Source organism: Rosa rugosa, chromosome 2 (genome assembly GCF_958449725.1).
Source record: "Rosa rugosa chromosome 2, drRosRugo1.1, whole genome shotgun sequence".
Lineage (NCBI taxonomy): Eukaryota > Viridiplantae > Streptophyta > Magnoliopsida > Rosales > Rosaceae > Rosa > Rosa rugosa.
Window position 1 is genome coordinate 36963752 of NC_084821.1, and position 26253 is coordinate 36990004.

At 38.8% G+C, this 26253-nt stretch overlaps 1 protein-coding gene across 4 annotated transcripts; it reads left to right on the forward strand.

The window, feature by feature from the left end:
- Positions 1–11840: 11840 nt before the first annotated feature.
- LOC133727953 (uncharacterized) lies at positions 11841–13927 on the forward strand. Of its 4 annotated transcripts, none has more exons than XM_062155369.1 (4): positions 11841–12141; positions 12293–12533; positions 13171–13328; positions 13646–13927. In XM_062155369.1, the coding sequence occupies exons 2-4, from the start codon at positions 12502–12504 to the stop codon at positions 13696–13698; spliced, it is 243 nt and encodes an 80-aa protein (XP_062011353.1). In that variant the 5' UTR covers positions 11841–12141; positions 12293–12501; the 3' UTR covers positions 13699–13927. The 4 variants fall into 4 exon arrangements, with proteins under 4 accessions (XP_062011353.1, XP_062011354.1, XP_062011355.1 ...); XM_062155370.1 differs by having other exon boundaries at positions 12394–12533; XM_062155371.1 differs by having other exon boundaries at positions 12397–12533.
- The last annotated feature ends 12326 nt before the right edge of the window (positions 13928–26253 follow it).

Sequence of the window (26253 nt, forward strand, 5' to 3'; positions counted from 1 at the left end):
GGTTTCGGGTCGATCTGGATTGGTTCGCCGACGTGGCGCTACCGATGCAGCAGGATATGATGGTTATTAAAAAGGAAAAAGAAAAAAGAAAAAAGGAAAAAAAAGAAATTAAAAAGGAACAAGAAAAAAAGAAGAAAAAGCAAAGAAGAAATTAAAAAGGAACAAGAAAAAAAGAAGAAAAAGGAAAAAAGAAATGAAAAAGGAAAAAGAAAAAAAAAGGAGAAAAAGAAATTAAAAAGGAAAAATAAATAACAGAGGGGTATATTGGACATTTCACCTAAGGCCAACTCCTAATTTGACGCGGGAGGGACCAATCATACAGAAATTTTGACGTTAGGGACTTTTCAGATTAATTGAGAATGTTAGGGACTGAAACGAAAAAAGGGTTATAGTACAGGGACTAAACATAATTTAATCCTATTTAATATTTGATTGAACAAGATTCAAGGAATATGAGTTAAAGAGGAAATAATCTAAATAGTTTAGATGTGTGAGACCTTTACTACTCTTTTACACTCTTATATATCCTAAAAGATTCCTAGTCATAGGATTATCATTTGGACATTAATAATCCGGAAAGACTAGCACATACTATGTATGCTCAATATGGAGGATAATATGTCTCCTATCATTTATGTAGAGACGCTAATACAAGTATGTGGGTACTCTTATCTTAAAGAGTACATTGAACGTGATCATTAGAGTTATGAAGTTTTACTTAATTACATGTCAAACTTGAACTCTAAATTGCAACATACAAATTAGTCATTTGACCTGAGACATCATGGTTGTCTTATGAGTAAGTGGATTAAGTATTGATAATGCAATAATTTATGTCCCTTAATGAATATGATTTATGCATTGATTGGTATAATCAATTCGATCATAGAGACATGTGAGTGTACAATAAGGAATCTTTGTCCTTAAGTAAATAAGGTGTATGTTCAAAGATGTGATTCAATGAGTCTTTAGCCAAAGCATTGAATGAGATTAATAAGGAGTTTCTAATCAAATTCTAAGAATCACATAAGAATGAAAATCACATTAGGGGATTGACATATCAATTACATACCCCGATGATGTGATTTAGAACATCGTATTAAAGAATGACCGTATTCTATTGTAATGCCAATTGAATAGGTTCTTTGTCATTCTATATTAACTAGGGTAGTCATGATATGTTGCAAGACGTCACTCATGACTTGTGAAGTCCTCAAGAATTGATAAACATTTATGATCCTAATTAACAACAAGGGAGAATCGAAATGGAGTTTTGATTCATAAACAAAATATAATGGTTCTACAAACTTCACTACCTTGTTATTAGAACCTAAGAGATCACACACCATATAAGTGGATCCTTGAGGTTGTACATGGAGAAGATTAAACAAGAGTTGGTTATTGTAACGCCCCAAGCTGCACCTCACCAGCTTAAGCACGTCACAGTGCCGCAAGCCTCTAAAACATAAACCGAACGCTCAATTTACATTCTAGAGAACCGCTAGGCATTTTGTTTGAAAACTCTTCGTATAAACACAGCGGAAGCTACAAATATTTTTGAGGTGAAAATCCTTGAGTTGCTAAAAATTTATTTCATTCGTCTAGAACTTGAAATGAATTCTCACACACGAGGTACGAACTTCAAGGAAATGAGAACTCAACCAAAATTGACACAAGGCTAACTATCAACAAGTCTCGGAATACGAAGTTCGAGAAATAGAATTTAGAACAAGGTCTAAACGACAAAATTTACCGAACTTGTTCTGCACACCCAGCTCCGTCTGCTATTGTCCCGTCACCAATGCACAGTACCTGCATCCACACTGTTGTAGGGGTGAGTTTTCGTCCTCACTGCTCTTACAGGAACTCTTCCACGACTAGGTTTGAAACCACTAAATATATATTTGGGATCCCAGTATGAAAACATGCTTAAACCAAATATTTTAAAGGAACGACAAACTTTAATGTTTTTCAACTTGAAAACAGATGCATGATGCTTAAATAAATACGGCGCCAAATCCAAATATTACCTGATGGCCGGTCCCATAGACCCACTACACGACCTTACCTCAAATTAATTTATCACCAGGTAAGCGTAGCGAGAGCGTCCACTACCTAGCTACACACACGGATTGGGTCGTCATTGCGATCGCGCACCGTCCGACCGGTGTAGCTAACCCTCCGGAGGTTTAGGGAATCGAACCCAAGGAAGGCAGTGCCCCTTTCGCCCTCAAGCCATCACATTTCTCACGATTTGGTTAGTATGCATTGCATTTTAACTTAACCAAACCGTACCACTTAACATGCATCATTTTAATAACAATAGATAAGAAAACTACTAACCGAGGAGAGTCCCGAATCCCCTACCTGGATTCCAATGCTTTCTCTCATGTACTCCGAGAGTCGCGAACCTTCCGTTCCTTGGGTAACTGGAGTCCTAGATTCCGACATTTCTATGGTTAATATCTCATTGAGCAATAATAAATCGTCCAAACCAACTTTTCCTGGTTTGACCAGGATTGACCAATTTTGACCATTGTTTGACCAATCGAGGCTAGTTCGATAATTAACTTAAATTACCGAACAATTAGTTAAAATTGTGATATCGACCCGATATATTAGGTGCACCACAATTTTACTAAGGCCACCCAATATATTAATTTAATTTCTTTTCTTTACTTACGACTACTTTAACATATGCGCCAGCAAATCAATAACAATTTCCATTATCACCAACACAACCAATTCATAATTTTTGTACTCCCACTTAACTAACCATAACTACAATTCAGTCAATCTCTCAAGCCAAACATAAACATTTCCATCTAGAAACTCGAATTTACCTTCAGTACTACAATCTGCAAGGTGAACCTTAACTCCCGTGCAACAGCCTTCCAAGAACTCGATGTTGAACTAGCAATCCAAGCCTCAATTAATGTCCACAATTCCAAGTTTCTGAATTTACAACTCCACCAAGACAATAACCCATCAACATTGTAACGAGAATCATAATTCACCAAAGCCGAAAGCAACTCAACTCACCTTGTTTTGATCTTAAACGTTTTCCGGAAACTCGACGAAGCTCGATTGGTGATGAAGCACAAACTGACAGCCACCAACCCGAAATTCCCAGACTTATCCTCAATCAAGGTCAGCCCTCGCCTATAAGTGCAGTCGAACCAGAGACCAAGCCAGGAAGTGTCGGAGAAGTCCCCGGCGTCGGTAAAAGCGTCGAAACCGAGAGGAACCCAGAAACCCAATAGTCAAAACTCGATCGAATTGAAAAACTAAGTATGCTGGGCTGTAGCGTATGACGAGGAGAGGAAGTTTCATACCACAGACGACCCAAACGGTGGCCGAAGTCGCCGGAAGTTGCAGAGATTGCCGGAGAAGTTAAGCTTCCAGTCGTTGCTTCTCCGTTCATCGTCGATGCATGGACGATCTGAGAATGCAGGAAAGCAGGCGACGCCGAGACGACGCTATTGGTGGCCTCGCGCCATAGTGGGGTGGTCGGACGTGGAAGTTCCGGTCGAGTGACTTGCCGGGTCGCACTGCATCTCAGGTTAGAGAGCACCGAGCTCTCTCTCTCTCTCTCTCTCTCGAGCTTTCTGGATATTCCTCCACCCTTGATCTGATCATCACCTAGATATATAGGTTGGTCCATTTAACAGTGAACGACCATGATCAAGCGGTGGGCGGATGGATGGACAGGATTGCACCGCGGAAATTTTCTTTTTATTTAAATGAATTTCCATAATTTCCAAACTTCGGAAATTCATTATAAACACTTCGGGTGTCCGAAAAATTCTCCGAAAAATCCCACGAACTCGTCGTGTCGTGTACTTTATTATCCAACTCTTAGATTGAGGATTTCACTTTAGGAAAATTTCTGAAAATTTCCTCGAGCACTTTGACAATTATCGAGATCTTAAATAAATAACTTGTCGAAAGATCTCAATTTAAGCTCAATAAATTTTCCGGGGCTCACAGTTATGACCAAATAATTAATTAGATTTATTATTTGGATAAAATTAGGATTTTCGAGTAAAACCGAACTTATTGGGCCTAAACAATTGTCGGATTTTTGGTGTGGACTTGGGCTTCACTAAGTGAGACTTAAATGAAATCTCAAGATACAATTGTAGTGCCCAATAACATATCTAGACCATCCAACATTTTGGCTTTGTGAAAGTCAATATTTCACTTCTAATAGTTGGAATTGTTTCCTACTATATAAGGTGAAAGCATGGACAAAGGGAGTAAGAGTTTTTACACTACTATCTTTAGTTGGTATGAGAGAGTTTTCTCTTTCTCTATTACATAAGTTGGTTATTTTAACAAGGAAGTAAGAACACTTGCATACTTCTTGCTTTCCTTTCATCTTTCTTCATCTCTTGATCCACTTGGTAAAGATCCTTAGAGGCCACATCCTTTTGTGGCTCTACTTGTTACATCAAGGAGGAGTTTACAAGCATAAGAAGGAGTTCTAAATCCAAGGTGCTTCAAGATGGAGGAAACACATATAAGGAGAGACCAAGGGAGAGACCAAGGAGAGGAACTTTGGTGTTTTACTTGGATCGGATTGAGATCACGCTCCAAGGGTGAGTAGAACATAAACTCCCTCTTTTTTCTTCCTTACTTTGCATGCTATGTTTATATACATATCACAATAAGTCAAGATCACGGGTTAAAAGAATGAATTTTATGTTTAATTAGTTAGTAGTTTAATTGTTAAACTAATTTTGCACTAATTAAAAAGTTTAGAAACTCATCCATTCCTTCCCTATGGCCTTCACCTTTCCAACAAGGACCCTTTTCAAGCCGTTCTGAGGCAATTTTCTCTCACCTCACATCTAAGTGCTCCAGAATCACTTCTGAAAACACCGGGAATGACAGCTTGTTAGAATAATTTTCTAATTATAAAGAAAACTCATCCAATTTTGACAGCACAATTCAAATTTCAAAAGGATCTCATATATTGAAAACAGTTGGACAATTATATTGATAAAGTATTGTGTTGGTTCATAAACACAAATATTGTTCTGTTAAATTGTGCAGATGTGTTCGTGTACGGCGTACCTCTAGCTAGTTGTGACTTTTGGGATATGAAGTACATCCTTTAATCATCATCTTTCATAAACCAAAGGTTGCTACTCTCAAGGAAGGGTTGTATCCTAATGGTAGTCACCATTCCAAGAGGCATATACATTCCTAAATAAACAAGTGATCTTTTGAAGATTATAAATAGAACCACACATTTTACATCTTTAGATATACTCTGCTTTCTTCTTTAAATTCCTAGCTTCTTTCCATTACTTCTATGTTTTATGCAGTTTTAGTTTTTAGGAACTTTGAACCTCTTGAAACTTTCCATTGAGTGTTTGGTTGATCTTCGTAGTGCAAGACGCCGATAAACAATAGCAAGTTGGTACACTTCATTGTATCCAGAAGGGTTATTTGCACTAACTCCTTTACACACAAGTAGTGGGACCAAAATTCCTACAATCTCCAACAGAGCTAAAGACTGTGATAGCTCCTATATTTGATTTTTCCCCTTTAAGGGTCTGGAGATATGTAGAACGAAAACTAATATACAATATGCATACATGCATGCGGCTTGTAAAATAAACTGGTTGAGCTTTTCTTTTGGCAAACGGTATGTTTGTATTGATGAAAATAATTTTTTGTTGTAACAGAGAGAAACGGAAAACGGAAAAGAAAAAAAAAGTATATACTTATTTTAGGAACTTGTAGTGGATTTGGGTGAAATGGTTGTAATCTCTTCTCGTTATATACATTTGTTAGGGCAATGATACAGGGTCTCAATGAGGCCTAAGATTTATGGCCTCAAATCCTGTGTGTCATGCCATGTAAGCAAACACAAATTTTATTTGTAATTCCACATAATATATATTGCCACATCATACTATTACAATACCAACTTTACCGTTTTATATTTCCTTTTAGATGTTAGGGGGTGAACCAATTACATTAATGAATTTAATTAAGTGACGAAAAAAAATCAACTATTAATTATGTATTAATTTAAGATATATGTCTACAAAGACCAATACTTTTCTACATTTAATTAAATTATTTCCTACAATTTTTCTTTCTAAATAGCATTAATATATTGAATTAGGTGTCAAAAAATAAGCATTAACTTTTCTTTCCAAATATTGATTAATTTCACCCAAAAAAAAATAGCAATAATAAATTGAATTTGGAAAAATACGTGTTTCTAAATTAAGAGGTAAGAAAAAAATTTCATGTTAGTAGCAGTCATTAATTATCATCCGCAACCTAAATATAAGATAAAAAAATAAACAAAAAATAATTAATTCAAATATAACGTTTAAACCCTAGATAAATAGAAAAAAAATGAACAAAAGAATATATATAATCATACAAATATGTATTTTTCACATTATATTTTCAAAATTTACAGGAACCCAATAAAAGTTGAATTCATATACATGTGTTATGCAAATCTATTGATCGAATGTATGTGCAAATCTATTGACTGAATTACATGAAATTTTTTTATTCATGATTGAAGAAAATAAAATTGTTGTTTAAATCTAAGCATGAGTGTAATGAAAAGAAAAATGAAAAAAAAAAACCAAAATAATGTTTTTCTTTTTAGAAGAAAGCTAAAATAACTTGAAGTCATTAGATTATAGAATGATAAGATGGTCTTTTTCTCAAGAATTACATGGCATGATTTGACATATGTAGGTGTCATGGCATGACACCTAAGATTGAGGCCACAAATCATTTTCCACATTTGTTATTGCAAAAATGAAATAGGCAATTTCAGCTTTAACAATATTTTGCTTTTTGATGATTGAAATGGCTTGGACTATGGAATGATTTTTCCGATCTCTGAATGGAAATAAATTAACCTAAATAGAGTGTAAGGAGCTTTGGCATGAGGGTTATTCATTTCATAATTCAATAACCTTATCCATCACGTACCCAATGTACTAATATATAGTCAGTGCGGATTCTATACGTACATATATCATATTTTTACACTTCATTCACATTTCGTTCATGATTTTGCCCAAAGTGGAGCAAGTAAGCATTTGGCAACAACTCCTGTACGTACGTGCCTCTAGATACATATGTTATGATGTATACACGTCACTACATATTGGAGTAAACTGACCTATTAACTGTATTCTCTTCTCCATACCCTATAAATTAATGTAATGCATTTCTTGCCAATTTTCTTCAAACCATCTCTCACATTCTAAAACATCCTATTTGGACTTGAAAGAGAGAGAGAGAGAGAGAGAGAGAGAGAGAGAGTGAAAACACAGCAGTTATTGATGCAAAAGCCGGGGCCAAAGGAAAGGCTGCATGAGGAGGAAGTGCTCCTCCTACTGCTGTAATCGCGACGGAAATCAAAACACAGACTAGAAAAGGTTCCAAGAAAGGTCCAGCTAGCAATCGTAGACTAGAACCTGGGGCTTGGTGCCAGTGTGCAGCTGCTTTTGCTGCTGCCTACACCACAGGCAATTCTGACCAGATTTTTCCCTTCTTCACGCAGTTCCTCCTGTTCCATGCTCAGTACAATGATCTCCTGACCTTCACGTATGCAAATTAGAGACGGTATTGCATGGCCTTAAAGTGATAATTAATGATAGCTAACAAACTAGGTGTTTAATTAGATCAGTGTATTGCAACAGATTTTTTTTCAATATTTAGACTGTATCTAGCTCCATGATGCATTACATACCTTTGAAATGTAGGAGAATTTGCTTTTAATATGAATCTTCTATTGGGCGTATATATCCATAATATTCTCTTACTAAATTCAGGGTGATATCAGGGAGTAATCGACTGTACTAGTTTACTTGATGTGTGATGATTCAAGCACGTAACAGTTGCAAGCTCTCTTGTGTGCTAGCAAGTTAAAGTTACTCAGTTGCATCCAAATGTGGTTCCTTTTGAGTCTAAAGAATTGGATGAAATTTTGTTGTCGTTACTCAAGAATCTTTCATTCTTATGTCTTTGCTTTTCCATTTTCTATTGAAAAAGTGTTTAAGAAAAATCTGTAATTTGTATGCTACTGAGAACAATTAGTAAATTTGTGTAACACGATTCGGCTTTCAGTTAATGAGCAATGACATTTAAAATGAAACTGATAATACCAGCGTATTCTATTTTCTATTGCAGATGAGGAACAATGGTAATGAATTCGTGGTTCACTCTAAGTTATCAAATTTTAGAGTCTTTTATCCTCGGCCTATATATTGGTCAGATATTGTATTTTCATGTGAAGGAGATGACATGTGTTTTTTAAACGAGGGCTGGAACCCAGTCTAGCTGGGGGGTTTGGCCCTCACACCCATATTATTAGTTGAAGATACAATAAGGGGGGGGACTTAATGCCTTAACCCCATGAAATTTAATTACACAAATCGATTCTCTTAGAGAATGATATAAAAGAGAAAAACTGTTGACTAAAATGCTAAGTACTCAAAATCAGAAAAAGTAGCATTCCACTCTCCCATTTCCATGGTATTTGGCTGCTCATCGTTCATTAGCTCTTCCACAAAAAACATAGGCCAGTTTTCACCATCCATAGCGTCACTCAAGTTCCCTCCATACACATTGGGTTCAGCCCCCATTTGCTTCGCCGGATTTTCATCTGGGTGAAACTGAAAGCCACTCATTATCTCATCAGCTGCAAATGATGGTGCATCAAGTTGCTGCTCCAGATTTTCTCCTCCTAGTTGAGGTTCAGCTTCCAATTGTTGCAGTCCTGAATTCTCATCAACAGGCAAGGAAACTTGTTCAGCCTCTAGTGTTGTAGGTCTTGCTTCAAATTCCACTTCAAACCACTTTTCTAGTTCAGCCAACTCCAGTTGCTGCAGTTCCATATTCTCATCCACTTGCAAGAGAAGTGGTTCATCTTGTACTGCTTCTTGTTCAGATTCTAATGATGGTGCTGGCTGCAAGAATTGTTCTTGTTCAGCTTCTAATGATGGTAGAAGACGTTGCCGTTTCTCTTGCGGCTCCTCAGTAACCGATTCAGGATCTGTGTTATCTCCGTCATGGTCCTCGACATAGTCTCCAAGCATCTCCTCTTCTTCTTGCCTTTTTCTCTTTCTTTCCGGCAGTACATCGTTTTTCCTAAGTAAACAAAGAACATAGTCATTCTTGTTTACTTGTTTCTTGTGCACGAGTTGTGACTTATCAAGTTCAAACTCATACATGATCCAGCGACCATCATGCACAGACCCCTTGTTCTTATAGGTGTAGGTTTTCTTGAAACCAAGAAGAGTAGTCGTTGGCTGCTGATTATCATCAAGAAGATAGATCTCCTTGGCTGCATTCTGGCCTTTCCAAGTACCGCCACTCCCAACAGTTCGGCTTATACGTGAGCTTTTTGCAGTCTTTTTCTTCTTTTGGGTGAAGAAGTAGAGATCTTTGTTCCTCCTCAAGTCGTTGGCCTTTCTTGCTTCGAATCTTTCCCATATCTTCCAAGGATCGTTGTCACCGTAAAGATCCAACTCACAGATAACGTCTTCGTTGCCGGGCACTTCCATCCCGTTCACCTTAGGCTTAAGGTAGAGCATGAGTAGTTCATCTTCCATGGGGCAAAACCTTTGGCCTGGAAGAAGCATACGACCACCCTCCATGAATGAAAAAAATGTAATTCTTTTTCTGCTAAAGAATTGTTTTGCCCTAGAACACTGCTGCGAGTGTATTATGTTGCTGGCTAGGGTTTGGGAATTGAGAGGATGGATTTATAGAAACCAATTGCGTACAAAGCAAGAACCAATTTGTAGGGGTGAATTAGGTGGACCAATCAGATTTCCAATTGATAAATGGAATTTTTTTGTTCTTTTCTTGATCATTAAGTAACGAAATTTTTTACTCTATTTCCTTCTTTTCAAGATCACTTGTACTAATTTTTAGCAATTTAGGTGAGGGTATTGTAGGGGTTACTTTACTCACTACACCTTACAGCCATATTTTCACACCTAAAAATTTAAATTTACTGTGATATACAATGACTAAAATAAATTCCCATAGGATTCGATTACACATGCAACAGTTTGCAGCTTTCTCATGTTGTTTTGTGCTTAGAACTTGCAACAGACTCACCCACGATATAGCCGGACATGCTTTGAGGTGTGTTAAATTAATACTTGGCAAGTCTCTTTTCCCTCTTGGCTCACTGAAGATGTCAAGAATAACTTCTTGCTGTACCGGAAGCCTATTAACTTCCTATGTGTATTAGTTTCCCCATTCAATAAAATCGTACTACCATTCTCTAAAAGAAAAAAGAAAAAAAAATCCTATATCCTTTGCAGTAGTCCACCGGAAACGTTCCCCTTTCCCTTTCTTTCTCTTTCTCCCTACTCGATCTGTTTGATCTGTACCCTTATGAAAAATGAAAGCAATCTTTCTCCGACCACCAGATTTTATGTGACACTTCCAGCCGGCATGATCTTGACGCCATCTAAGTGGCTCGCACAATTCAAGGAGTTTCAACAAAATTTGAGTAGCGTGTGTGGCGCAAGTGGGAGGAAGAGGGACATATTCTAATTTGTGTTAGCTAGTGGTTTTAATTTCTGGTATGACGTTACCTTTAATTTTATTGACTCTCAGTGTAGACTAGGAAAGGTAATGCAAGACTTATTTGGTAGGACTTTTGATCTCATAGTTTAATCATCATGGCCAGCCTCATGTTTCAGAAATTTACTGCGACATGCATAATTGGTAATTTGGGTCAAAACTGAACGGTTATCTTTAAAGAATATTGGATCATTCATTTTCTAGGGCTTTGTAGAATGCTTGGAATAATTTTGATGATTTGAATTTCTTAATATTGTTCTTTCGAATTTCTTATCCATTTTCTATGTTATTATAATTATTTATCACTGGTGAATGGCCTTACTTATTAAACCTTGGTGGCTCCACTGTTCAAGGTAACGGTGCAGCATTATGCCCTCTAGCTAGTCTAAAATCAAACAGAGGATACTTTGAAGAAGAAAGACATAGGCCTTAAAAGCATGATTAAGCAAGTGAAAAAAAAGTTGTAGGTAAAACAATTTCATACGCAACTCATATGAAATTCAAGCCAGCCCTTGCGTGGATTAGTATTTTCCAAGCATAATTTGAAAGATGAGTGCCATACCTGAAACCAAATTTATCTGATTTCCTTTTAATTACACAGAAACTGCCCGAGTATGTAAAGTACCTAATAAATAAAACACATTCCCAAACGTAAATCTAGAAGAAAAATTGACAGGATGATAATCATCCAACCAACAATTGACAGGATGATAATCATCCAACCAACAGTGACGCGCCCTCACCCAAAAGTGCAAAATCTTCAGAGAGAACAGGTTGGATTTGCTCTTTTCCTCTTTACGCGTTGGTTTTCTGCCTTCCTCAATTTTATTGGGAAAATGAATAATGTAAAGTTGGGCAGGGGTAGAAAATTGTGTGTATGCATGCATGAACTTAACTGGCTAGTTCTGCCCACCACCTTTAGAAACCCACTTCTCCCACTACTAGAAAAGAGGCCTAAGGGGACACATATAATGGGGACACATGAAGGATTTGTGCCTTTAGATGAGAAATAGGGACTAAAGAAGATATGTGTCCCCATAATCAGAAAAGGGACAGATTAATTATGTGTCCCCATTCAATAAATATACCTACTGTGCACGGGCAATTGGAAGTAATATGTATTTGTTATGTGTCAATCACAATGAATCCGTATCTCGTATTCTCTCTCTCTCTCTGAGTGCCGCGTTTTTGGCCATCAGTCTCTCTCCTGAGGGTCCTTTCTTCTGTTTTCAATGTATATTATTGTGTATTAAGTATACAAACGCCCGAACACTGAAAGGTTTGTACGCGCAGCAGCTGACAGAGTGAGAGTTTTCTCTCTCGGCCGGACGATACCGGAGTCCAGATCTGAAGTCAGATCAGCCTAGCCTCTTCTGACAGTATGGACAACGGTTGGTGTTTGCTGACCGGCGGGATCTGTTGTGCTGCTCTCCGACCACGGGGCAGATCTACTATCTCCGGCTCTCTACCGCTGGTTCTCTCTCTCCGAAACCCCCAAGGGTTGCAATATGTTTTGGGCTATTTATCGCTTTTACTTCTGAAAAGGTTACCCTTTTTCTCTTGAAATTAATTGCAAATATTATGGCTTTCATGACTCGAATAAAAGAAAACTCTAGTTTGGATCCATGGTTTCTGTTGTGTGGAATGGAGGTAGAAACTCTATTTTGATGATGGGTTTTCTTTTTATTACTTTCAGGTTTCATTTTATATGTACCGTAGATTTCAAATTTATTTGGGCTGCATTTGATCTAAATGTGATTTCAAGCCAATTAACTTGAAGCAAAACCATGATTGTAGTAGATTGGATTAGGCTAGGAGATCTTGGTCGATTTCTCAGGTGATGAGGGGAAGTCTAGTGCGCTTTGGATCGGCAGTAAGGTTGAAGTTGGAGTGGTAGTGGATTCGATGGAAAGAGACCAATTTCCCTCAACACAATCGTAATCTTGATCTTTTCATTAATAAAGGGGTGCTATATTCAGATAGTTTATTTGTTTCCTTGTTTAGATATTGGTTAATATGTTGCACTGACTATATCAATTGATCAACAATGCTCTTACAATTTTGTAATCTGAAAAATTTACAGGCACAGTTGATAATGGGTGCAACTGATTATGTGAATTGAACTTGTTATTGTGTTTGTATAATTATGTGTTCAAATAATAAATGTATATTGAGTAATAAGTTTACCAATTTTATACACATAACGATGTTTTGATTAGATTGCTTTATTAGAGTTGAGGTTGGCATCTTAGTTTTATTTCAAATTTGTGGTTAAGGAGAATCATTGCTGAATTGATTTGGACTATGAAGAGCATCTTTTGTATTTTTATCACACAAATTCATGCCTTCATTAGAGGTCTTTTGATGAAGAATGAAGGTCGTTTGATCAAGAGCAAGAGACAAGAGATCTCATAAAATCTGCAAGTTTTAGTTCAATTGGTCTCTCCACTACTGTCCTAAGATATAGAGGATTTAGGAATAATTAAGTCTATAGTAAGCACTGGGTTTCGTTCGCTTAATATATATGTCTTTCATTGTCATATACTCTTGTTTTTAACTAGCCATTTGCTTCAGGTTTCACTTCCAATTCAGTGACCCCATCAGAGGACAACAGCATAGCATGGAGCACGGTAGAGAACTAGAGATACTAGAGACCAACTCAAGGGAGAGGGTCGAGATTGAGCAGGTCTTAAATCTTGATTTGGAAGTTATAAAGAAGGCTATTACATCTGGTAATTTACTGTTACTATCCCTGTATCCAAGTAATGACTTTGAAATTTTAGTTTGATTATTGATTTTGCTGTATAGTTGGATAGCTTGATTTTATCTTCTTTTAGCTATGTTTGATTATGATTCAGCTATGTAACTAAACTTTAGTGGGAGGGAAATTGGAAGTAGAGGTTATTTATAGAAGAATCTACTAATGGATCCATGTCTAGAGTTCAAGTTTAGATTATTATTATTCACAGTGGTGCATTATACATAAGCTAGATACTTGGCCTTGCTGTACTTATGTAATTAACTAGGTGGTTCTTCATTTGTTTTCCAGGCTTCATTCATCTGTGGCAAGCTCTAACCAGGCAGAAATATGTGGTTCTATAAAGGAAGTTGAAGCAATATTGGAACAAGTACTACTAATTAAATTACTCAAGATTTCCATGTTTTAAAATTCTATGAAATTAATTCTACCTGATATAGAGGGGTTCTACTCCATTGGGTTGCTTGGAGTTGAGTAGTTTTTGGGAGAGAATGTAATCCTCAGTTTTGGAGTTTGTTTATGTATTGTTGGATGATTTGGACAGAGTTGTTTAATGAAATGTATAATCACTATAATGAGATTGTGATTAGTATTCTCTTGTCTTTTAATTTGATTTCTGTTCTTATTCTTTTTGTCTATGCATTGAATTATGAAAAATAAATAAATAATGATGATGATGAGCTATGGGCACAGATGTAGAAAGCGTCCTCAGTTTGGTGCAATGTATTTGTATAATTGTATAGTATTTGTAGTGTATTGTAGTTTAAGAAACCATGGGCCTCATTGTGTTATTTGGGGACACATGAGTATGAAATATGTGTGCCATTTAGCAATAGGAACACTAGCAATAGGCACACATATGATATGTGTCTCTATAGCTCAATGGAGACACATATTTGTCCCTATAGGTATCAAAAGGCACACATGTTATGTGTCCCCTTAGGCCCTTTTTCTAGTAGTGTGCACTTCTAACTTTCAACGGTAGTGAGAAACAGAACTGCATGACTAGTTGAGTGAAGATGAAGTAACAATCTTAAGGAATCCTCTATCCACACATCTAGCCTTGAGCACGTACTATATAAACTTCTACAACATGCACAGTTCAAGCAGAGCTACTACAGGCCCATATCGCTAAGATCCTTGAGAAACAAGAAATATTACAAGCATGCTTTCTCCTCAGGCAGTGTTGGGAAATGGTGGCACTCGGCCACCGCCACCGACTGCTCAAGATGTACGTGGCCGGCCAAATGACATGGAAAACCCTGGTAGTGTTGGGAAAGCTGAATGATACTCTTCTCTGTTCCGGTCTTTGCAGATATATATATATATATATAGGGCCCTTCCACTAAGGGATTTCTTTTTTGGTCTTTTATAGGGATAGGGCATTAGACCAACTTTTCGATCACATTTCGGCATCTTAACCGTTCAGTTTTTAGGTCATAATGTGGATATCACTTCTGCAAATTTTCAGCCAAATTGATTATCGTTACGGCATTCAAAACGGCCACTTAAGATTATAAGTATGAACGGTTCAAGTTTGACAGATTTGGTTTGTCCATTTATTTAATCTAGTTTGATACCTTAATGATCACCGATTTGGCTAAAAATATGCTGAAATGATCTACATATTAGCACCTAAAAACTGAACGGTTGAGATGCTAAAATGTGATTGAAAAGTTGGTCTAATGTCATATCCCTAGAAAAGACAAAAAAAAAAAGGATCCCTTAGTGGAAGGGCCCTCTATATGTGTGTGTGTGTGAAAGCAAGAACTCAAATTAAAATTCATGTCAATATGAATCTCTAATGTCCAACTCACAATCATGATATGGAGCATGGTGCACCCAGAACACAACCCATATCTCAATGAATCTTCCTCTTGAAATTTCACCCAAAAACAAAAGAATGATTTGATATTAATTTTCTTTTTGATAATGAACAAAAATTGCAAGGAAGATCTTTACCCAGATCGCACGTACGACAATAAAGTTTCAAGCATACTTTAATTCTTGCCATATACCAGTCGGCAATGGTGATAGAAGTCTTGATTGTGAAAGAGCTTTAATCTTAATCACATGAATTTCTTTTTTAGTCAACGGTGAACTAACGTCAAATGTTTAACATTTGTTGTTTAGATTATTTTTGTTTTTGTTTTTTTTTAAAGGGGTTTAGAACCCAGTCAAGTTGAGAGGCTCATGTTATTATTTAGGACTAATTTCAGTTTACCCCCCTGAGGTTAGGGGTCGTCATCATGTTAGTCCCTCTAGTTTCAATTTAATCAGTAACACTCTTGTACTCTCCAAATTCATCAGCCGTGTCCAATTTTGGACTTCCGTCCAAATTAGACGTTAAATCTGTTATGTGGGCCCCTTTTAGGGGGCAAAATGGTAATTTTGAGCTCCAAATTATATATAAAAAAAAAAAATCTGTTTGCTCTTTTTTTTTTTTTTTTTTTTTTTTTTCTGTTTCTTCGTTGTTTTTTTTTTTTCCTTCCTTCTTTTCTTTCTTTATTTTCTCTTTCTCTTCTCTTTTTTTTTTCTTTTTCTTTTTATCTCTTCTTCCTCCTTCGTGTCTTCTTCTTTCTGCTGGGGGATAGCCGGCTGCACTTCTTCGTGTCTTCTTCCTCCTTGGGATCTAAGAAAATGAACCCTTCAGTGAGTTTCATTTGCTTTAAGAGAGACTTACAGTGAGTTTGAATCGTTTTGAGTTGCTGACAAAGATCGAAACTTTTTGGCTCAATTTCTAGCTGGGTTTATATGAGCCTTCCATGATGATGAGAGATCTTATTAGAATCAGCATGATTAGGCAGATCTACAAGAAATAGTAAAGAGGGAAATTGAAACCCATGCCTTACCTGGGAATTTCGCATCTTGAATTTCATAAATGAGGTTGTGAGAAAGAGGGAAATCAGAACGAATCAAAGAAGCAAAGCAAAAGGGGGCTTAGAGTTTTGATTTTGATGTGTTCGTGAGGATTGTGAATGTTGCTGCAATTTTGATTAAATGGGTTTCAATGAATGGAGGTAAGAAGGCTTGCAGGCGGAAGAAGAAGGAACAAAAAAGTCAATGTGTTTGATATGAGCCTTCTTCCCCAGACCGGCCTCCAACCAGCCCTCCCCCTCCAGACCGGTCTCACCTCACCGGCCAACACCCACACCCGGCCCAACCTCGCGCCTGCCCACCACCGCAGCCCACCCGGCCCCCTCGCTAGCAGCCTACCTGCAGCGCCTCCGCGCAACTGCAACAGCGCACGCCCAGCAGCAGCAGCACTACCTTCGATCCAGCCCGATTCTGGCACTATTCCGGCCGGACCGCCTTCGTCTTCCTCCAGCACCACGCCTGCACAGCCCGCCTCCAGCCGACTATCCCCCAGTAGAAAGAAGAAGACACGAAGGAGGAAGAAGAGATAAAAAGAAAAAGAAAAAAAAAAGAGAAGAGAAAGAGAAAAATAAAGAAAGAAAAGAAGGAAGGAAAAAAAAAAAACACAACGAAGAAACAGAAAAAAAAAAAAAAAAAAAAAAAAAAAAAAGGAAACAGATTTTTTTTTTTATATAATTTGGAGCTCAAAATTACCATTTTGCCCCCTAAAAGGGGCCCACATAACAGATTTAACGTCTAATTTGGACGGAAGTCCAAAAATTGGACACGGCTGATGAATTTGGAGAGTACAAGGGTGTTACTGATTAAATTGAAACTAGAGGGACTAACATGCTGACGACCCCTAACCTCAAGGGGGTAAACTGAAATTAGTCCTATTATTTATTTCATAATGACGCATCGGGGGGGCGAAGACGTAATACCTGAACCTAGCGCTCATATTAGCATTACATGAATCCTAATAGAGAACATCCTGTAAGAAAGCTGCGCCTATTTTAAAGACAGATCACAAACATGACCTAAACTAGCAAAGTGGGCTAATCTATCAGTCACACTATTTGCTTCTCTATAGATATGTCGAATTACAATAGCATCAAACTCATGTAAATAATCTTTACAATCATCTGTAATACGACTAACCTCAGAATAGTCCTTACCTTGCCGGTTTAGAGCAGTCACCAAAATGTAAGAATCGCTTTCCAATTCAATCTCCTTCCATCCTTGATGGATAGCCAGCAATAATCCTGCTCTACGAGCTTCGGCTTCACAGTGAATGGCTGAGCTCACATGAGGTAGGAAGCCGGACCATGCACCCTTAAAGCTTCCGGAATCATCCCGTACTATAACTCCAAATCCCCCACTTCGAGAATCACTCCTATAAGCTCCATCAATATTTTATTTTAAGTCTACCTCGTGGTGGGAAAATCCACTTAGCAACCTTACTTCTCCTACCCTTATTTGCCATATTCAAATGATGGAGTCGCTGATATTCATCCAATAAATTTGTTGACCATACAGCAGCATGCATAGTCAAATAGAACAAAGGCAAAGAAAAAGTTTGGGAATTTATGATGTATCTTGATTTCTCCAAAAATAGAGTATATATACAAAGTATGCAGAAACCTAATAGGAAAGTGATTACCTAATTACATCGTAATATACTCCCCCTTAACTACATAACATTCTAAATAATTACACAATCCTAATTACATAACAATTTCTACAATCAAGGGATACAATTAAGGAGTGACTCAGTCCAACACTCCCCCTCAAGTTGGAGCATATAGATCACGTATGCCCAACTTGTCAAGTGAGTCATAAAATGCTCTACTAGATATTTCCTTTGTGAGAATGTCTGCCAACTACTCCTCAGAAGGTACAAAGGGAAAAGAAATAATTTGCTGATCCAACTTCTCTTTAATGAAATGTCTATCAACTTCCACATGTTTAGTTCTATCATGCTGGACAGGATTATGAGCAATTTCAACTGTAGCTTTGTTATCACAAAACAAGGGCATGGCCTTTTTCTGTTTGAATCCCAAATCCCTCAACAAATGCCTCAACCATAACATCTCACAAACTCCACGGGCCATTCCTTTATATTCTGCTTTAGCACTAGAGCGGGCCACCACTTTCTGCTTCTTACTCCAAGTAACCAAATTCCCACCAACAAACGTAAAGTAGCTAGAGGTGGATCTCCTATCAGTTATACAACCTGCCCAATTTGCGTCTGTATACCCCAAAACGTCCAAATGGCTATGCTTAGAGAATACCAGCCCCTTGCCTGGGGCAGACTTCAAATACCTCAAAATTCTAATCACAGCTTCCATATGGGCCTCACTAGGATTATGCATAAACTGACTCTGTAATACCCCGGAAAATCCAAATTAAATTCCGTGGATTTTTAGAAATGATTTCACGATAGTGGGAGCGAGTACGAGGCTCGGAGAAGTTGTGGAATTAGTTCGAACGATTTTATTTTCGAAAACGAACGTTTTTAGGGGGTCAACAAAGTTGACTTTTTATACGTTCAAAATTTGGGAAAACTTCCTTCATGAAAGTTGTAGAGCTCGTCGATACGAGTTCGTGGACATGTGGAACGCAATATTCGGAGTTCGTATGATTAAGTTATGAATTTTTGAAAATTGGGAATTTTCTATAAATAGGAAAATTCTGATTTTATTTTTCATTCAAGGACAAAAAATTCCTTTTTTTGCGGAATAGTCCCCCCCCCCTCTCTCTCTCTCTCTCGCGCAAAGCCCTCCCCACGCTTGCCGACCCGCCGACCCGACCCGACTCCAGCGGCGCCGTCGCTCGTCCTCCGGCCACGACCCGGCCCTCCCCGAGGTCGCCTCGAGCCGCCCAGCCGCTCCCTGCCACCGCCTTGCCCCGCCGCTGCCCCCAGATGGAGATCGAAGCCCCCCCCGAAGCTAGAACCCGACCCGACCGGAAAACCACTTTTCCGGCGTTGCACGGGCCGATCCTCCCCATTTTCGTGATCTCCTCCTCCCCCTGATTATCCCCATGTAAGCCTTTCATCACGATTTTGTGTATAGAACGCTAGATCATGGTTTGACTTTTTCGACGTCCCTGATTTAATCTGAATCTGATCAGACGCACGAGATTAATCCAACTTCAACGCTTGATCTAGGACGATCTAGGCCAAACCAGACTTAGCTCCAGGTATGGAAGTCGATCACCCTTTCATTTTGAACCAGTTTGTAGTTGGTCACTTTGCCATCTGAGGTGGTTGACCGGCGTTGACCGCCGCGTTGACCGCCCACTGACCACCGCTTGTGGCGGCGCATCAGACCATATTTCGAGTTTTCATTATCTAGGCGATGATCTATGCATCCATACGAGCGTTTTGATATATAACATGGTCATGTTAGAAAAAGTTGATAAATAGTGGATTTTCGTTTTGACGTTACTATTTAACGTTTTTACGTTTATCTTCGGTTTACGATCTGTGAAGATCTGACCATCGGTTTTGCTTCAATTTTGGATATGTTGATCGTATGACTGTCCCGGTGACTTTGTGAGGTCACGGGCGAAGATCCGACCGTTGGATCTTCGTATAATTGAGAAATAGTGATTCGGAAGGCGATTCGTGAGAATCTGACCGTCGGATTTTCATATAATTTTGTGGAGATGTTAGTAAAGGCAATTCAGGAAGATCTGACCGTTGGATCTTCGTGATAATTTTGGAGGATGATCCTAAAGGCGATCCGTGAGGATCCGACCGTTGGATCATCATTAAATTCAGATCCGACCGTTGGATCATCGTTTAATTTGAATCTGAGCGTTGGATCGTCGTTTAATTACATATTTGAGTTGTTGGCTAAGTCAAGATCATTATTGGACTAGGTGATTGACGGTTTGAGTTGGTGGACGATTGTGGATCGTATTTTGAGCTGAATTGAAGACGCAGCGGGATTATCGAGGTGAGTAAACCTCACGTGGTTCATATTACGAACCCAATACAATTAATTGCTTTATTTTGTTGCAATCATATGAACTATTGTTGGTGTTACTAGACATTCCTGTGTGAATGTCTGTATATATATTATTACGTGAAATAATATGTATTGTTGGAGTTGTGTTGAGTTATTGTTGAGAAACAATATATTGTGAGAAGTATTGAGTTTATTGTTGAGAAACAATATATTGTGAGAGGTATTGAGTTTATTGTTGAGAAACAATATATTGTGAGAGGTGTTGAGTTTTATTGTTGAGGAACAATAAATTGTTGTGATCTGTGGAGATCACTAGGTCACGAGGTGACCATGGCATCTATTAGTGAATCACGCTCTCGTACCGGGCTGGTGGTTATTAATAGTATTAAATCGTAATCACGTCTGTGGCCGGACGAGTGGTTACGTTCAGTTAGAGCTCTAGTCTGTCTGCCAAATGTGGAGTGACCTTATGAGTGAAATTGAGAGTAACTCATAAGTGTCAATATATATATGGTAACCTTATGAGGGAAATTGAGAGTAACTCATAAGGGTCTATATATATATATGAGTCTGTCTACCAAATGTTGGGAAATCTTATGAGCTAAATTGAGAGTAACTCATAAGTGTCTACATATATATATGAGAGTGAGTGATCTTATGAGCTAAATTGAGAGTAACTCATAAGTGTCTATATATATATATATGAGAGTGAGAAAGTAACGTGGGTTTGTGGTAGTCTTGAAATCTAATAAATCAACAGTTCTTTCTTGTTTACTCATACTGGCTGTAAAAAGCTTACCGGGTTTTGTGTTGTTGCAACTCCCGGTACACTATTCAAATTGTGTAGCGGGTAATCCTACAGGACAGGAGAACCAGGACGGTGATCGCGCGGTTAGAGCAATTGTTAGAGTTTTACAACAATTGTAAGTTGTGAGGTGTGTTATGCTCATTTGAGCTTTATAATATATTGTGAGAGTGAATTGTAATAATGAACTCGAAGTTTCGAGATTTGGATTTTGTAATTGTAATTATTCAGGTTTCGGATTTGAATTTATCATTCAAAATCCGGGGCGTGACAGTTTGGTATCAGAGCGTAAGGTGCATATTTGGTGATGTGTCAATACCTTCCGAGTGATGGCCCGTCTGCAGCGGATCCCCATCGTGTGCTCTTCGGTATTGGCTAAGTCATTGGGTATGCGTGAGTGTTGGGAGTTGTTTAGGCCGCTAGGTCGTTTAGGGAACGTGAATACATTCCCTATAGTATTGACTTGGTTAATATGAATTTGTATTTGACTTATACTGTGTTTTAAGTGTTATACAAGTATTAGCCAAGCATACTATACTCCTTAGGTGATGGATATTCGAAAGGGTTGTACTTAGAACCTTACAGTTGTCTTGTAGGTTCGTATGGGAATAAGTTCAGTGGCCGCGAGTTACAATCCTTGAGGAATAGGAACCTCTTGATTCAACTCTGTTAAGTCAACGAGGATTGTTTTATGGAAATGAGGTTCTTTTGATTGTTGAAGTGTTTGGTTGAAGGCATGGTCTGGACCTATGCTCGTCTGTAATGTGGATACGAGTATTAATCGATGGTAATTTTGCCTTTTTAAGTTGGATATACTAATGTTCTTGAATAGATTCTTGACTCATGTGGAGTTGTGAGTAGTGTTGCGGTTAGGGAAGGAATTATTGCGGTTACTTCTTCCTTGTGCTTGTAAGTTGTTAAGCAGGGTTTAAGGTGCGAGACAAGAATTTTATTTTGTGCTCGATGGTTAGAGATGAGAGACCATTGTTTTGGGTTGTCGTTGAGTACTATAATTCCTTCAGAATCAAGATTGTTGGTAGAATTGGAATTAGTAGTAGTTTTGGTGATTCTGAATTTGAATTGAGTTCGCGAGATGTGTCTTATATACGTGGTTGATGTTACTTGCATCATTTTGGAACGATACGTTACGATTCATAAGGAAAACTGGATTTGAAATTTATTCATTTGAACACCATGGGTTGATGACCTGACCGTGACTTGTGAATATAGTTTTGTTCAAGTGAATGAAATTGAATTTTGTGGCCTTTGTGTGGTGAACTAGTTTTCTTAAGTTTTGGATCGTAGTATGGAGATGGGCTGCAGTGAATTTGAAGTTGTTGTGTGTTTTAAGTTTAAGTAGGCGGGACACTTAAAGTTTTGCAATGGAGTTGATTTTGGTGTAATTAATTGGGAGAGTTAGAATCAGTTCTTGTGAATGATGTTGGATGAGAGTGTGTGCCTTTGGTGATTGATTTTAGGTGTTATAGTTAAACGCAATTTCGGATATTGATTTTAGTGATTTTGTTAGGTATCCATAGTGGTTCAAGTGAATTACTATGTGATATGGAGTTTGATTTGATTTCTGAATCGCTAAATGTTAGGGATTGAATTGTGGTGAGTTTTTGTTGAAGCAATTGATAGATGGAATTATCGAGATTCTATAAGAGTTGTAAGAGTAACTCTAAAAACGTGGGTTTTTCCTAGCTAACTCAGGATGTGTTTAGCTTTATAAATCCCTAATCCTATCGATGAAATTGTTGTGTTTGGTTTGACTCAGAGGATACTAGCTAGACCTCGATGTGACTTAATTGATTGTTGGATTCTTTTTGAGTGATTGTTTTTATTGCATCATTATGTAAGATGTGTGCAGTAGAGTTGTTTATGGTTTTGAAAATAGTATTGGGTGACCAAGGTTCGATCCTTGGTGTTGTTGTTGGTTAAACAAAAAGAAGAAACAACATGCACACTATCTTATTGATTTATTATTACAAAAAGGAAATTGGAACTACGCTATACTAAGCCTAATCAGTAGCTCCGGATGGGTTGAGGCTGAGCTCAAGAGAAACTGGAGATCCACGGTTGTAACCGCCTGAGCCACCGAAATAGTAATCATGTGCACTACCTTCCTCGGAAGTAGTCTTCAGGTTACCAAAGACGTCCTCGCCGTGCACGGGGAACAGAGGAAGAGTTTGAACCTCCTGGTGATCTCCTCCTCGTTGTTGCAGGGATGTTTGTCCTCCTGTTGTGCCAAAAGAGTTGTACTGGTATTAGTATTGAAGGGTGAGGAAGAATATGAAACAAAATTTAAATCAAGAAATCCTTCATTACCAGTAGAATCGGTGGAACCAAAATTGAGATTAATGGATCTACCATCATCAGTAGAACTAGTGGACCCAAAATTGATGTCAATGGATCCACCAGCTGGCCCAAAATTGATGTCGATGGATCCACCAGCACCAGTAGAACCAGTGGACCCAAAATTGAGATCAATGGATCCACCAGTACCAGGAGAACTAGTTCCCATGGGCACTTGAGCAGCCTGATTGCGCCTCTTCATCTGCTTCTCTCGAGCCCTGACATTCTGGAACCAAAAATAAATGTTCTTGCCCTCAACCTGTCCATACTGTTGCAGCTGGAGACAGATCTCGTGAATCTGCTCTGTAGTTGGGGTCTTAACTCCCTTGTCGTAGTAAAGATCCCTGAGGATCCTTATTTGATCTGGAGTAGGAACCCACCTGGCACGGCTTCGCCAGAAATCCGTGTTGGCACTACTCCCGGCTGCTTGGTTGTTTCCTCCATCCTCGATTTGTTGTTGGGTTTGTAGCTCCATCAGTTGCAGAGTTCGTGGTTCCATGGTGATGGGTTGAGGGGATGTGAAGATCGAAGAGTAAAGTTGTCGAGTGTTTGAAGGAGTTGTTGTTAAAGGGATTAAGGATGATGATGGTGTGTTGGAGATCTGAAAGTTCAGAGGAAAGATGGGATTGAATCAACTAGATGGGAGAGAAGATCAGAAGAGAAGGATTGAATCGAAGAAGAAATGTTTTGAGTTTTGAAAGAAGAGGAAAGCTGAAGAGTTGGGAGAGAGGGGCTGGAACTCAGGAGAGATTTTCGTTCCTTTGGAATGAACAGTTGCGCCCTCAGAATGCACCTATTTATAGAGCGAGGTGAGCGGATCTCCACCGTTGGATGGACGACTCCTGTGATTCATTCTACGCGTTGGATTAAAGTCGCCCTAAAACACGGAAAAGCTGTTGGCGCGTGGAGAGCGTGTAAGGGGACCGAGGGAATCTCGAGACGCTGTGGCAGACAGCTTTAGCCGAAAGTGATTTGCTTTCCGTAAATCACGGAAGAGACGTGTCGTGGCACGTGGAGTGTACCGACAGTTTGTTTTTATTCTATCGCTTATGATAGAATAAATAAAGGGAGTTGCATGGATAGTAAAGAGAGCAGCTGGTGCTCTAGTGGTTGAAGAGCAAAGCTCTTGTACAAGAGGTGAGAGGTTCGAACCTTGCCTCTCGTTTATTTTTATTATGTTCGCTTATGACATAATAAGTATAACATTTGTACACATTATATTAAGCACAGCTTGTGCTCCAGTGGTTGGGGGACAAAGGTTTCGTGCGGCAGGTTGAGGTTTCGAACCTTGCCTCCCCCGTTATTTTATTTATGTCGCTTATGACATAATAAATATAACACGTGAGCATATATTAATGAAGGCAGCTCTTGCTTCAGTGGTTGAGAGCAAAACCTTCGTGTTCGAGGTCGGGAGTTCGAACCTTACCTCCTACAAATATTTTTGGATCTCGTATATGCTTGATATACGGACGTATATACGGTATGTATGGTATATATATGTATATACGGTCTGTACGGTATGCATACGTATATACGGTATACCTACGGTATGTACAATTTCATACCGTAGCCGAGCTAAACTTTGTGGGCCGAATAGTAAGCCCAAATTGGTTGGGCCTATTCAAAATGCTTTTGGTTCGGCCGATTGGTAGGCCCAAATGTTAAGCCCAATTGTTCGGCCCGAATGGTAGGCCCAAATGGTAAGCCCAATTGTTCTGCCCGAATAGTAGGCCCAAATGTTAAACCCAAATTGGTTTGGGCCGGTTCGAAATGTGGATGGTCCGATTTCTTCAGGCCCAAATGGCCAGCCCTAGTGCTTAGCCCAAGGATTGAGCAAGCCCAAGTCATCATCATTGGATGACATAATTTATTGGCGTGCTTTTGGGGATGATTTGTTTTGAGTGATGCATCTCTATGGTTGTGAAGAGTGGTGCATGCTTAAGTTTTACTATGGAGATTTACCGTGATGCTAATTGAGTAGCGAAACACTTTGTGAGAGCGTTTACTGTGCTTGTATGCCAGTACAGAGTGATGATCTATGTGAAGATCTATGTGATGATCTATGTGAAGATCTATGTGAGGATCTATGAGATGATCCATGTGACGATTTTGTGTATGTGATGTGGAGTGTTGTTGAGCAGTTGTTGTGTGAGTTTACGTTTGTGATGAAGGATTTAGTGGCCATAGGAATGTATTTTTATACAAAGGATTGTGGCTCTGTAGATTACTACAGATTTGGAAGAGATGGAGATTCTATGGTTAGGTCAACCTTAATCAAGAGGAATTGACTTACGCTCAAATTTCGGGACGAAATTTCTTTAAGGAGGGTAGACTGTAATACCCCGGAAAATCCAAATTAAATTCCGTGGATTTTTAGAAATGATTTCACGATAGTGGGAGCGAGTACGAGGCTCGGAGAAGTTGTGGAATTAGTTCGAACGATTTTATTTTCGAAAACGAACGTTTTTAGGGGGTCAACAAAGTTGACTTTTTATACATTCAAAATTTGGGAAAACTTCCTTCATGAAAGTTGTAGAGCTCGTCGATACGAGTTCGTGGACATGTGGAACGCAATATTCGGAGTTCGTATGATTAAGTTATGAATTTTTGAAAATTGGGAATTTTCTATCAATAGGAAAATTCTGATTTTATTTTTCATTCAAGGACAAAAAATTCCTTTTTTTGCGGAATAGTCCCCCCCCCCTCTCTCTCTCTCTCTCGCGCAAAGCCCTCCCCACGCTTGCCGACCCGCCGACCCGACCCGACTCCAGCGGCGCCGTCGCTCGTCCTCCGGCCACGACCCGGCCCTCCCCGAGGTCGCCTCGAGCCGCCCAGCCGCTCCCTGCCACCGCCTTGCCCCGCCGCTGCCCCCAGATGGAGATCGAAGCCCCCCCCGAAGCTAGAACCCG